The 13,625-nt window shown below is 50.2% G+C and overlaps 1 protein-coding gene across 2 annotated transcripts in view; it reads left to right on the top strand.

Annotated features, from left to right (window-relative positions):
- The window catches only part of LOC120899580 (GTPase-activating protein CdGAPr), a 78,629-nt gene that overhangs the window by 57,374 nt on the left and 7,630 nt on the right, over nt 1-13,625 (top strand). For both annotated transcript variants that reach the window (XM_040305581.1, XM_040305582.1), the window contains 5 exons: nt 7,939-8,693; nt 9,962-11,853; nt 11,923-12,185; nt 12,257-12,579; nt 12,648-13,321. In XM_040305581.1, the coding sequence (XP_040161515.1) occupies nt 8,331-8,693; nt 9,962-11,853; nt 11,923-12,185; nt 12,257-12,579; nt 12,648-13,321 (3,515 nt within the window). In that variant the 5' untranslated portion in view covers nt 7,939-8,330. The remainder of the gene's footprint in view (nt 1-7,938; nt 8,694-9,961; nt 11,854-11,922; nt 12,186-12,256; nt 12,580-12,647; nt 13,322-13,625) is intronic.

Genomic DNA, 13,625 nt, shown 5'->3' with positions numbered 1-13,625 from the left:
AAGTTTTGTTGCTTGATTTTTGTATTGGTTGCTTGCTGTGTGCACCCTTTTGTTGCCACTTTTGTGTTTGGTTGCTGAACTGGCTCAGTGTCGGTGACAGTCTCTGTCTGGAATATGTTTTTATTAGCATCTCTTTTTAATCAGAACTCAAAATTTAATGGCCTATATGTCGTTTTATGGGGTATTTTGTGGGACATTTTTACAACCTTTTTACTTTCAAATAACAATCTTTCTACTTTATAGTACAGTGCATTAGACAGTTTTTATTATTTTTTCTACTTTTCCCATGCCTGATTTATTGCTTTGTTTGCTGAGCGATAAGTCAAGGAGGGGCTGTAAAATGCACCTGCCGGTCAACATCGACCGAGGAACGTTATCAGCTTGACGACTTGAATTGTTTGATGTCATTCCCATGTGCCGGTTGTTCACATTTTACTTTACAATCGATTGACCATCATTCTTCACACAAAAACACCCTTCAAATCGGGTGTTGACATCTCGAAACCTTCCGGAACTTGAATAGACATATGCATTCTTCCACGTTAAAGGTACGAAAAGCGCATGTAATATCAAATAAAGCTCTTCCAATCTGTCATTACACATTCCTTACACATGAAAAAAAGTCATTATTGCCGCTATTGAACTGCTGTTTGAAGTGTCATCCCCTCGGCTGAAGAGTTCACTCGGCCTCAAGAGCTGTCCCACGTGTGTACGACCGACCTTTGCGGCGCAAAAATCACGCCCAAAGCCGTGGACAAACGTGTGTGCTGATCACTCTCTTTACCGCTCATTTCGATTCGGCGTGTGAGTAAGCAGCTTCTTCTCGTGTGTTCCGTGTCGCAATGTTCAGATAAGAAAAAAACGACTCCTTCAGGCCCTTCCGAGCAACACAAGACACACGGGTACACGGGTTTTGTTTTGTTACTTCTCGTAAGATGGTTGTTTCTTTGCTTTGTATGCTTTTTTATCGAATAGAAGTGTCAAAAGGGAGCTGAAAAGCAAGGGGAAAAAGTTGAACAAAGCATGAATAATCATGTTTATGCTTGGAAATGATTATCATCCACACCCCTACGTTGAGTGTGTGCTTGTACTTGTACCACCACCGAAACCCTGCTGCCAGCCTTTTTATCGCTGCAATATGTTTTATTCCCTTTTGCTTTGACATCTCCAAATACTTTCCTTTTCGCTGCGAAACCTGCTAACAAGCATAATCGTCTGACAAAAGGACACACCGTGCAGCCAGGAGACGGGCCTTTCATCGGACGGCGGGGTCCTGAATGGGGAATATTGATGAGTTCCTGGGAACACTCCACAGCCAGCAGAGTCGAGCAGCCTTTCCACGTTTGTGTAAGGGCTTCGAGGGAACGCTTTCGAATGTTTGGGAACGCATTTGGAGAAGATGTTTGAGATGTCTTCAAAATTGAAAGTGTCACCTCTCTTGCTCTCTGCATCTGGCTGGAATACTGTTGACGCGCAATTCCATATTCATGAGCTTTCTTTTAAAAAGAATAACTTGATTTTGTTAGCCGTTTTTTGAAGAGGCTTTGAATTAAATTTACACACTAACGCATCTTGAGCACCGTAACCTTTTCGTTTTATTCTAAATTAATGTCCATACCATTTGGCTGATTTGTCTCAGCAAGCCCGTGTCTGAACCTATGCCCGTTAGGCACTGCATGTACTTACCCTTGTCCAATGCTTGTTTTGTGCCCTTTTACTGCTAAATGCCAGCAACGAAAAGGAAACCTTTGCGCCCGCTAGACTCCCTGGAGCGTGTGTAAACATTGCGCGTGCAGGCACAGAAATGGAGCAAGTGACAGTCTGTCACTTTCGATAACCGTCGGTCGGCCAAGGTGTCGCTGATTGTCCAGCAACAGAGAACGAGATCAGGCCAAGACAGCCAAGCCCGGAGCTCCGAGCACGTGCGCCCTCAAATCCATAAACAGCAGCGAAGGGTGCGTTTGGTAAACAAACGAACGATTAAATATGCATTAAATCTCTTCAGCGCCTTAAGCGGATACCGCACATTCGCACACTTTCCGCCTTGCAGGAAGGTTCGGTTCGGAGGTTACTTCCCGTTTTGCTTTCAAGCGAAGGGAGGAATATTTATTTTGTAATGGAAGGTGAACGTAAAACCGTGCAGCAACAGGAGCTGCTGCTGCTGCTGCTGCTTGTGTCGATACACCCCGAAAGCCCAGGAGGTAATCTTAAGATATTGCCTTCTGCTGCTCACGCAAGAAAAGGTTTGTATTTTGCCCTCTTTAGCGCAAACGCCCGAAATAACGCCTCGGGAATGTAAATCCAACCCTGTCCCGCCACCACACCGTGTGCGTGTGTGCGGTGGCAAACCGGGGCAAACATGCTACGGCACACAGTGGGAAGTCGCGTCACCCTGTCTGTACGCGAAACGACGAACCCCGCGGGGAGTTTATTCTACGCTGCCTTCCAAGATCCTTGGTCATATCGCTCATACCGTCCTTCATCTTGCGCCTGTAACAGTAGCATAATCACGCAAAGTGGGCGATAGGAGAACCCTTCTTTTGCGTACCACCGCTGTGAAAAGGGGCAAGGTGTTTGTGCAAACGATAGCATCCAATTTGCGCAACCGTTGTCCCTCCGGCAGTGTGTTTGTGTGTGTGCATGTGTATTGGAGGAGGGAGACTTCCGAAAATGTTGGACCGTAGAATGAACGGCCTTAATTGTTGGGCTGTCTTTTTCTCTGCCGTGTGGGATATCGCCAAACCGCCACAACAGTTTCTCCGAAGTTGTGTTGTTTTGCAGGCGATCTTCCCAGACACACGAAAGGAAGGGTTGTTGATGGTAAACATAGGTACACAGGGATGGACAGTCACAGACAGATAGATGGCATCAAGGCCAAATTCTGAATCGTCTGCCGAGATACAGTAGATGGTCCTATTATTTATGAGTTTGTTGTTTTTTGCGTTCGTTGGCTCTATACATTTCCATTCAGAAGGATTTAATTTGATGGCTGCCCTGGCTGGAAGATGGTGGCTGGCTGGTTGGGGAGAGTCTTTTAATTTTCCGGTTTTGTGGTATTATTCACCGACGCAAGTGCAAACTGCACATTCCTTCCACAATGCCTGTGTGTCTGGGTTGAAATTCTACACCAGTAACATACACCGGCCACAGTCTCACAGTCAACACGCGGGTCCGGTTGACGGGGCAAGAAATTATTAATCCGATTTACATATTCATAAGCGATGAGGTAATTAAATGTCTGGACATGTTGGTGATAATGGAACTGGACGGTAGTGCTCTTGTTGAGCCCAAATGAGCCCCTTGAGGTCTGCTCCGTGCTCTGTGATGTTATTCAATATGATCTGACTTTGATTTATCGATGTTTCAGTTGGAAGATTTCAATGCCCAGGGCGCCTTGTTCAGAAGATGTTTAATATCGTCAAATTTGTCTGACATCTCGTTAGGCACACTAGACACGGGTCGGTTTAATTCCAGCTCATTGGCTGTAAGCTGTTTTTATATTGATCGTTAAAATTACTGCAATGAATGTCGCTCAAGTCTCCACGTGCGTACCTAAGCTCTGGCCAGCTTTGGGGAACGTTTGCATCGTTCATAATCGAATAACGTACGATCGCGTTCGTCACCGTGTCTCGTCGAGTGCCAGTAAATCATGTCGCCTTTTACATGGGAAAGCTGTCTTACTGCGTAGTTGTTATCACACTCCGCCAGCTCAACCATTAGAACCAGTCCAACGGCATTCCTGTGCCGTTGGCCGAAGTCAAACAAAACCCACTCCTGCTGGCTGCAACGCGACCGCCGAGAGGAACTGAACACATTCTTTGGGCTTTGTGGGGGAAACGAAAATGAAATCAATGCCCCTCCGATGGCGATGATGATGATGATGATGGGGAGTCGTAAAACATGAAAAGGCCACAAATCTTCCTCCACTCAATGCACAAATGTTACGGTATGGCGGCGGTTGTGACCCGGACGACAAAACGACACCGAAACAGGGACCGACCGATGTGTTTTGTTTTGGATCTTGTGGGCCGACTTGTGGAAGAAGAAGCCGCTTCACGGCGGCACATATACGTATACGGTGCCGACTGCAATTACTCATCGGGGCGCCAGAAAATCGATACGGAAAAACAAACCCTCCCCCCAGACAAGTCGAACTCCGAACTCCGTGCGAAGAAGAACCTTGAAGTTTACTGCCATTTGGGAAAGAGGGAGAGAGAGAGAGAAAGTACGAGAGTTCTAAACGCATCAAGTTTCGAGTCATAATACCAGTTCCGACCCAATGCGAAACATTGGAACCACCACAACTGGAGATGGCGAGCCGAATAGCTATTGCGTCTTTACTCTTTACTGCTGCGCCCTGATGGTGGAACCCAATCCGAGTGACGGTGATTTGGGGTGTCCGAAAAAATCGATGTCCGTCGCCAGGTTCTTCCCGTTTTATGTTCCTGGGAAGCATTTGTTAGCGTTTGTTTGCTTGCCTTGGGCCAGGGATGTCATCGACAAACAAATGAGTTAATTGAATTACGCCGATAGGAGAAAGTGTTTCCAAGAGGATGGACATGGGACTCTTCAAGGTTGGGGGATCATTTGTGGCACCGATTAAGTGTCATTTGAGCTGGATCTATGGGTTTACCAAGTGTTGGTGGCAATGAAACACTCTGACCAGTAATGTCCAGCAGATACCAACTGCAAGTGTCACCATTATGAAGTACACACTGATATGATGGTTCCAAACACACCTTGCGAAAATGGAATTTGTCTTTGAATTTGTCATCGTTATATGGTAGTCAATCAGACTGACATGCATATTGAATCAGTATGCCAAATTGACAACAACACTGAAGTCATTGGAGTTCCTCATTAGGAGAATTCACTTCTTGTTCAGGGTTTAATCTCACCGGTCGCAACGGTCACTGCCGAAAACGATGGCGCTTGTTGTCTCACCGCTTTGGTACCATATGCAGTCAACCGATTTTATCTCCATCCTCAAGAAGGCACATAGCCCGTGAGGACCGCTCCCGAAAAGCCGCCAATTTGCCGTAGGTCACGTGTTGTATTGTGGTTATCTGCATGGACCTATCGGAGATCTGTGACGCCATTTCTGTGGGCACGTTTTGGGAGTGAGATGGGATGGAAATGTGTTTTGTCTACTTTGCCGCCACGCAACGTGCAACAGATTTGGAGTTCCTGTTGGGGGGACCTGCCCATTTAAGGGAGACTGCGAGGTCCACCACCATGCGTGTAGTGCGGATTTTGAAACTCCCATCACGTACAGTACACCCCACGGACAGGAACGGCAAGCTTGGAGGTATATATTATTGCGCATCAGAAGTTTTGCCAATTGCTGCGTTGCGTAGATGTTAGGTTACTGATCAGTGCAGACGATACTGTGTCATTTAGGGAGTCTCGCTGGCGGCTGGTTTTGAATTCCTAATTGCTCTTGCGTACTTGATATACTTGGTCATCGTCTGTGAGTAAGCGGGAAAGGGAGGGAATACCGACACACAGTGATCAAGCCACCACTGCCGGAGCGGACTTATTAAATGCTATCAGCATCTCGATGACATGCTGGTAAATTATTCTTTGTGACATAGATTCCGTGTGACACATGCCATTCGGATGATGGTGCTTTGCGGTACGATGATGTGTTTGGTGTGCTCGTTAGTTGCACCATGACTCACCATGCACTAAATGCTTGTTAAACTGCGACTAATTAGAGGGGTAGAATGTGTGTAAAAGGCGTTGCATATCTCATTGACTGTAAGTCTCCGTACAGGTGTTTCTTAACCATTCCATTCAGCAATTGGTTTCTAAGGACTAAGGCCCTAATGGAGTGAACAATTCGTCAGGGTGACGGTATGTCACGCTCCTCGGATTTATGATGATTGACGGATAAGACGACGGTCAGTTTCAAACGATGACCGATTGGTTAGGGATCATGCCTAGCTCTGTGTGTGTGTATGTTCCTTAACAGACAGTTCTTAAACGTGGCCGACACGCGACGCTGGCCAATTGTCTTGTCGTTTCTTAATGGTACGGGGTGGCGGTACCCTTAAAAGGGTGTCCACCACTTGCCGCAACCACTTGGACCGAAGTGCAATATGTGCCGCCGTAAAGAGCCCAGACACAAGGGTTCACACAAGAGTTTGATTGGAAGTGATCGAAGTTGGGCATATGTTTCTTTAAAGGCCAGAAATTGTGCGGGGTTTAGTTGTGTAGCAAAGGGAAGCGAAAAGGGCTCGCACACACCATTTGGGACTGGTATGGTTTGCGAAATTGGGTCAAACTCGTTTGACGAATCGTTGTGTGGAGGCCCTACATAACGAGCGTCGAACACCACCACGTCGTCGTAGCTTTCGCAGGGAGTAGGGCTACGGAATGCAGCCCCAATGCAAATCTCTTGGCGGTCGGTTGGAGCTTTGTGTTTCGCTCGATGAGGGCAGGGGGTTTATATGGCTATGTAGCGATGCGAGAGAGCCCTATCGATTGGTTGTGTGTGTGGAAAAAGGTTATGTTGCGGATCATTATGATGCTACCAGTCGGCGTTTGAGCGCAATTATGTTCAAGTGCCACTCACCATACAATAATCGGGAACAACGTGTATCGATTTGCTTCGTTTGGAGCGTAAGATACGTTTTATTGCGTATGAAATTCTTAGCTTCTTTAGATACGAATGCTAAAGCCTACATAAACGACACAAAATTGAGTAGCAAGCATGGAGGAAAGGAACTTCCGATTGGGTACGTCCGCCCCCATTGGGCAAAACCACATCCTACTCCCTTCTCTCATAGGATTGCGAATCTCCATTACCCACCGGATGAAGAGGCGAGAGGGTTGACAACGTTCGTGATATTGAAATGGAATATTAAAAGCCCTGCTTCCACCTTGAAGCCTTGCAAAAATAGCCCTGCTCGGTTGTGATGGCTTCCCCTTCCCCGCAGTCGACTTTGCATGCTACTGCCCTACTGGGCCATTGTTCCGACCGATGCTGCTGCCGGTGTAATAATATCAATCTTAATGCTTTTCTCACTGCACCTGAGCGCAGTCCGTCGGCGGAAACACAGTGGAAAGGGCCGGGCCCGGGAGTGTATCTTTATGCGAGCAGGGCAGGGCAGCACTGGTCATAGGCAAAAGGCTTTAATGTATGCATGTGCATTTACATACAAGCACCCCTTCCCACCGTGCCCTTTTGTGTGCCGTTGTGTCATTGCAAAACCCGATAGCCTCTGGAGTGGATCGCGCACAGAGGACAGCATAATATATACGCATGGGTGCATTTCCGCTGGTTTTCTTTCTGTCGCCGGCAAGACAACCATTGGTGCGTAAAAGCAATGCCCGGGCAATGCTATTCCGGCACATATTCTTGGCTTTGAGACTTTTGCGTTACGGCTTCATGGTTTTGTTTTAACAGAGGAGTCTATTTCTGCTGCTGTACGTTCGTTGTGCGAAATTGAATTTAAAGATTTCTCTCTGGATTTAATAGGTACGCAAGCAAATAAGATGATCGCCGGAAAGAGTTGTTCCATCGAAGCGAAACATCTCTCTTTCTCTTTTCTGGAGATTGCAATGCACTTTCGGCCAGTATCGTTTCGCCGTGCAGTTTTTTCGGCGAGCCGCAAATAATTGCTTTTAAATTTATCGTTTCCTTTGGAGCGCTGAGCACACGAAGCAGCCGCGCGCAAAACACGCACAGCTTGCGGGAACGCAAACGCCAAGCCCCCAGTCACACGTGGCAGCAGGGGCCGGAAGAAACGTTCACGCAAAGGAAAAGAGCAGCAAGTGCAACGTGTGCGTGTATGTGTCGGCTTCTCAGACAGACCAGACGGGACGCGCCGACAGAGACGATTGATTGATTTTTCCAAGCGCGAGCATGCATTTGAGACCGTTTTTTTCACATCTATTTTCATTTTCTTCACGCTTCTTGTTCTTCTTCCACAGGAAACAACGCGTCGCGTAGAATGTGCCGACCGACGAGGGAAAGAACAACAGCGACAGCTTTCTGCTGCACGGTGCTGAGGCCACTGCACTGAGGAGGTAGCCCTCCCTCCCCCCGATGAGCATGATGCTGGTGGTAGTGGCGGAAACGAGGAAAACTGCCGCACCAATGGTGACCGCTTTTAGCTAGGTGGCATCAACCCTGCGACACTTTAAAGGGGACACGCACCCCCTTTCGCCGAGGTGAAAAAAAGCGTCGGAAAGAGCGATCACGTCGGTTGATTTCCTGCCTCATCGTACTGCACTGTCACTGCCAAAACAAACAAAAAAACTTCGGTACACAACCGAACCGAGTCATTTCCACGGACGCCAACCAACCAACAACAACCACAACGATGAGCCAAATCATGCGGAAGGATTCGTCACTCAGCACAACGGCCGGCCATCGGCACCGTTCGATCGACATTGGCGGCGGAAGTGAATCGTCGATCATGGACCTGCACCACCGGGCAGCTGCTGGGCCACCGCCCCGATCGGCCCCACCAACCGGCAGTGGTGCCGGTGGCAAGCTGCCGTTGATGGGCGAAAAGCCGCGCACGATCAGCGACAGCGAGTCGGAGATCAACTACGAGCTGTTCAACACGAGCATCCACTCGGCGGACAGCGGGTCGGCGATCATGAACGCGTCCCAGCTGTCGACCGCGTCCTGCGACTCGACGCACATCAAGAGTGCCAACCTGACCCGCTCACAGCCCGGGGTAAGTTGGGCGAGAAAAAGGGACTAGCCCTTTGTTGCTTGAGAGGTTGTAGAATCCTTGTAAAACATGACAATACGTTTAATGACGCTGCCAACCCCCCCTGAAAGGTTGTTTTTGCATCCTGTATCCTCTGAACCCTCCCTATGGCTGTTATGGTAGAATCGTTCCTACTTTTTTGTATCACCATCACCATCGATATCTTCTCCCCCGCTATGCTTAGCCCTCGCTTTGATAAGCCATGCATAATTTACTACCCTTGACTACGAGGGAGAGAGAGCTACACCGCGCTTAATTCAATTATGATGCACTGCTGAAAAGTGGACACCCTCGCTGTACAAAATCGTATGAAAATCCTTCTCCACTCCCCCTAACATACCCTTTTTGCGTTGATTAAACAGCCCGCAGGGAGACGCGCCATTCTCCGGCTGCTTTGGACCGTCCGGGTTTACCGCCTGTACCGCCCGACTGGAGTGGGTGTGGAAAAATTGAAACGATTTTAATTACTTTTCAGTGCAAGTGTGCTTCGGTTGTTTGCTCTCCTATCCAACACTCCGCCCGAAGGCAAGGTTCTGCTGGAGGTGTGGGAGGGAGTTTTATTTTATGCTGTTACCCATCTTCCTTCGGGGCAGCTCGTTGAAAGAACGGAACTGATTTCTGGCTGCTAATGCTCAGTGTGTGTGTGTATAAAATATGTCCATCTCACCATGTGGTGGTCAAAATGTAAATGAGGGTTGCCTTTGGGTCGGGTGATTGTAGCATTTCTTTGTTAATCCATGCCCCATCAGTTCCGACGCTTGTTGGTTCGAGAATTCGACCATGAGAAGCGATTTTTATTACATGAAAAATTTGTCCACCAAAAGGCTGATCATTGTTAAATTATTTTGTGAACCTTATTTACGATTTGAATGCCGGTAACTCGACGCATTCTGCATCTTAATGCAGCGTCCTAAATGTCAGTCTTTTATCGTTAATGAGGCTATACAGCTGTTTATTGAAGAGCGCTTAATAAATTACGCTATAATCTTCTGAAATATGATTCCATTTGGACCATTCTTGCCATAACAAAAGGCATACCGGGAATGAGCTTGTGTCCTCTCAATTGTCATCTTTAAATTATAATCAAATGATTAAGCTTTCCGTTAAGCTGTAGCTTGTTAGTGTAATCTTCCCGGCATCATTTTAGTTCCATTCCAATCACCTCTCGCTTAGAAACGCTACCCCTTTATCACACTCAGCTCATATTCATCTCCTCATCTTTCATTTTGCAGTCCTGCCGCTTCCCGAAGCTAGAAGAATGTGCCCACTTCCATTACGAGCGCGTACAGCTTGGCAACCTTTCCGTACAGCTCGAGGGCGACGAGCGTAGCGACTCGCAGCTTGGCTTGGCTTCCGATCTCAACACCTCCCAGACGAACTCGCTCGCCGGGCCGGCAGGAGGAGCCGGAGGCCCGCTGACGACCAGCACGACCAAGGGTGGTAGTAATGTTTGGTTTATCATACGCGTCACCGCCGGCCGCTCGGACCCGTTCATGATCAAGCGCTCGTACGAGAACATGTGCTTCCTGGACGAGATGCTGCACCGGTGCGTGTACGATCGGCGCGTGAGCGAGCTGGAGAATCTGCGCGAAGTGCTGCTAGCGCTCCCGGACGCTAATGCGGAGCAGCAGCGCATGGAGCGAAGCACCAGCGAGGACCAGCAGCAGCTGGAGAAGCTGGTCGGCACCTACCTGGCCCGCCTGTCGATGATTGCGTCGGACGCGATGACATGCGGCCCGGTACTGACCTGGCTGCAGATCGACAACAAAGGGCGCCGACTGCCGGTGGCGGACGAGCAGACGATGCGCTGCATCAACACGCCCGCGGTTGGGGCGGCCTACGGTGTGCGGCGGTACGTGGCGCAGGCATGCGATGAAATCTCGATCGAGGTGGGCGACATGATCTCGGTGATCGATATGCCCAGCCCGGCCGAGTCGATCTGGTGGCGAGGCAAGAAGAGCCACCTGCAGAAGAACCAGTACGAGGTGGGCTTCTTCCCGCAGAGCTGCGTCGCGACGATCGGGGACAAGGTGCCGCGGCATATGCCGTTCCCGGCGCCGCTCGTCGGTTCGCTGGCCGTGTCGCCGACGAAGCCGGTGCTGCGCAAGCACGGCAAGCTGATTGCGTTCTTCCGTAGCTTCATTCTGTCGAGGCCGTCGCGCCGCCGGCTGAAGCAGAGCGGCATCTACAAGGAGCGGGTGTTTTCGTGCGACCTGGGCGAGCATCTGCTGAACAGTGGGCAGGACATCCCGATGGTGCTGAAGTGCTGTGCGGAGTTTATCGAGGAGTACGGCATCGTGGATGGGATCTATCGGCTGTCGGGCATTACGTCCAACATACAGAAGCTGCGGCGTGCGTTCGACGAGGAGCGCATACCCGATCTGACGCATCCGGACATTCGGCAGGACATACACGCGGTCAGCTCGCTGCTGAAGATGTACTTCCGCGAGCTGCCCAACCCGCTGTGCACGTACCAGCTGTACGATCACTTTGTGGAGGCGATTCAGACGCGGCTGGACGCGCCGACCGATTTGAAGCTGCGGCTGATCCGCCAGACGGTACAGAAGCTGCCGCCGCCGCACTACCGCACGCTGAAGTATCTGGCGACGCATCTGTTCAAGATTGCGCGCCACTCGGCCAACACGGGCATGACGGAGCGAAATATTGCGATCGTCTGGGCACCGAACCTGTTGCGCAGTCCGGCCCTGGAGTCGGGCGGGGTGGCGGCCCTGCGAGGGGTCGGTGTGCAGGCCGTGGTGACGGAGTATTTGATCAGCAATTGTGAGCAAATTTTCGACGACACGGCGGATGATTTTGGCAGCCACTACGTGGAATCGCAGCCGAACTCGCTGAGCGATAGCAACAGTGTGCAGAACTACGGTGGGGGCAGCGAGCAGCAGGAGCTGTCGCTTTCGATGGAGCGGCCGAAGAGTTTGAGCGTGGGTGGGGCGAAGCTGCTCAGCCTGGAGGAGGCCCGCATACGGAAGAACTGCATGGAGCAGAGCGAGAAGACGATTCCGATCAACATCACCAACCCGTCGACGCACATCGGGTCGTACATTGAGGTGGGCGGGGGTCCCTCCAGCCTGCCGGACAAGTATCACACGGTGCTGCCGGTGCCGAGGTAAGTTGAGGTGCATTGTGCAGGTGAAATTCACTGCTTTGCTAATGCTGTCTTCACTGTCGATTTTAGGAGCTGGAACAAACGAAAATCCCACTCTTCGTGGAAATCAATCTTCACTCGTCAGCCCCGACAGTCCAACAGCAATAGTGATATTAAGGGAGGAATGGCAGCGGCGGCCTCGTCCGACAAGAACACGCCTATGGTCAGCTCGGCAATGCAACCGGAAATCGGTGGATCGAGCCTGGCCGAGATCGAAGACAAGGAGACGGACCATCGACGCAGCGTCAGTATTAAGGAAAGCTCGAGCGGACTGTTGGATAAGATGGCTAAGAGTAAGTTGTTTCCCAAAAAAATCGACCTCTCTGAAGTTGAGAATTAATGTTCAAACGATTCCTTTTTTTAGGTTTACTGTTTTCATCCGGTGTCGATCTGTTCGACGGAAAGAATCTGGCCATCGACAGCAACTGCGTACGGTCGAATTCGGTCGATAGCTTGCGCACCGCCGGCCACAGTCGATCGGTTTCGCACGACTCGTACTTCGATCTGCTGCAGTCGCCCATCCGCGGCGGAACAGTGGCAAATGGGACGGCAAGCGGCGGTGCAGTGGTCACCTGCCCGTCGCGTGAGCTGTCCGAGCTGGGGCTGAACTTTGACCGGGAGGAGCCCGAGATGAGAATATTCTCCGAAAGCGAGAGTCTTGTGAGCAGCCCAAAGGTAGCGAAGGAGGTCAGTATGGTTGTGTTAATTATGTTACCGTATTTACTAATTGCAATTTTATGTCCGCTTCTTTGCAGTCGGTACGGCGGACACTGCGAGCACGGCCGGAAGATTACATTGGCAGCGGGCACAACGTGAACCCCAGCCCCAAGAAGCAACCGCGTCTGAACATACCGAGCCCTTCGCAGGAAGCTTCCGCCAAGCAGTGGAACATGGCGTCCCTTTCCTCTGCCGGCGCCAGTCAAGATGACGAAAGCCTCTGTAAGCGCTACAAGCTGGAGGATCAGCTGAGCGACATTCAGTTCATCGATTGCAGCACGCCTGAACACACCTCGATTGGGCTGAACGGTGCGCCACAGGGTGGTTCGACCACATCCAGCACGACGGTGGTGAATACCATCTTCACCAGCGCGCAGGTTCACAAACCACCCCAGCAGGAGGACTCATCCGAGGACCAGCACGAGGATGAAACGCTCGCAGTCGGGCTGCGTAACTCCTATCCCGGTCCGCAGTACGCGCAGTTCGGAAAGTTCAACTCCTCCCCAGTGAAGGAAACGCGCTTCAGCTATCCCGGCTCGGGTGGCAAGGAAAAGGCGGCCAGAAAGGAGAAAGCGTTCCTGCAAAACGCGGGCTCCACCAGCTCGGTCGTGGAAAAGGTTCAATCGATGAGCGTCGACGAGCAAAGCCAACCCCAGCCGGCCACTATGGATGTGGTTGGGCTGAAGAAAAACGAAAGTTCCTTATACGAAAGGTAAATATTGGCCATCCATTTTGTTTGCCACTGCGCTCGCAAAGAACCAAAGGGTAATACGAAGGGGGTTCACACATGAAAGCGGACAAAATTGGGCTCATTTCAGCGCTTCCGGGGTCATCTGCTGAAATGCATCGTTACCTCTCTCTCTATCTCTCTCGTGTTTTCTTTTAAAATTCGCTCTCTTTCTCTATCCATTAGCGCATGTTGTGCAGCTTGCTTTCCTACCTTCCGTTCTGAGCTCCCCGTTTAGCATAATATCTGTTACGTTTAGATATTACCCTTCCTCCCCCGTTTCTCCTTC

This window comes from Anopheles arabiensis, chromosome 3 (genome assembly GCF_016920715.1).
Source record: "Anopheles arabiensis isolate DONGOLA chromosome 3, AaraD3, whole genome shotgun sequence".
NCBI classification, from domain to species: Eukaryota; Metazoa; Arthropoda; class Insecta; order Diptera; family Culicidae; genus Anopheles; species Anopheles arabiensis.
Note: the sequence above shows the minus strand (reverse complement) of the source record. Positions and strands in the feature narration are given on the sequence as shown.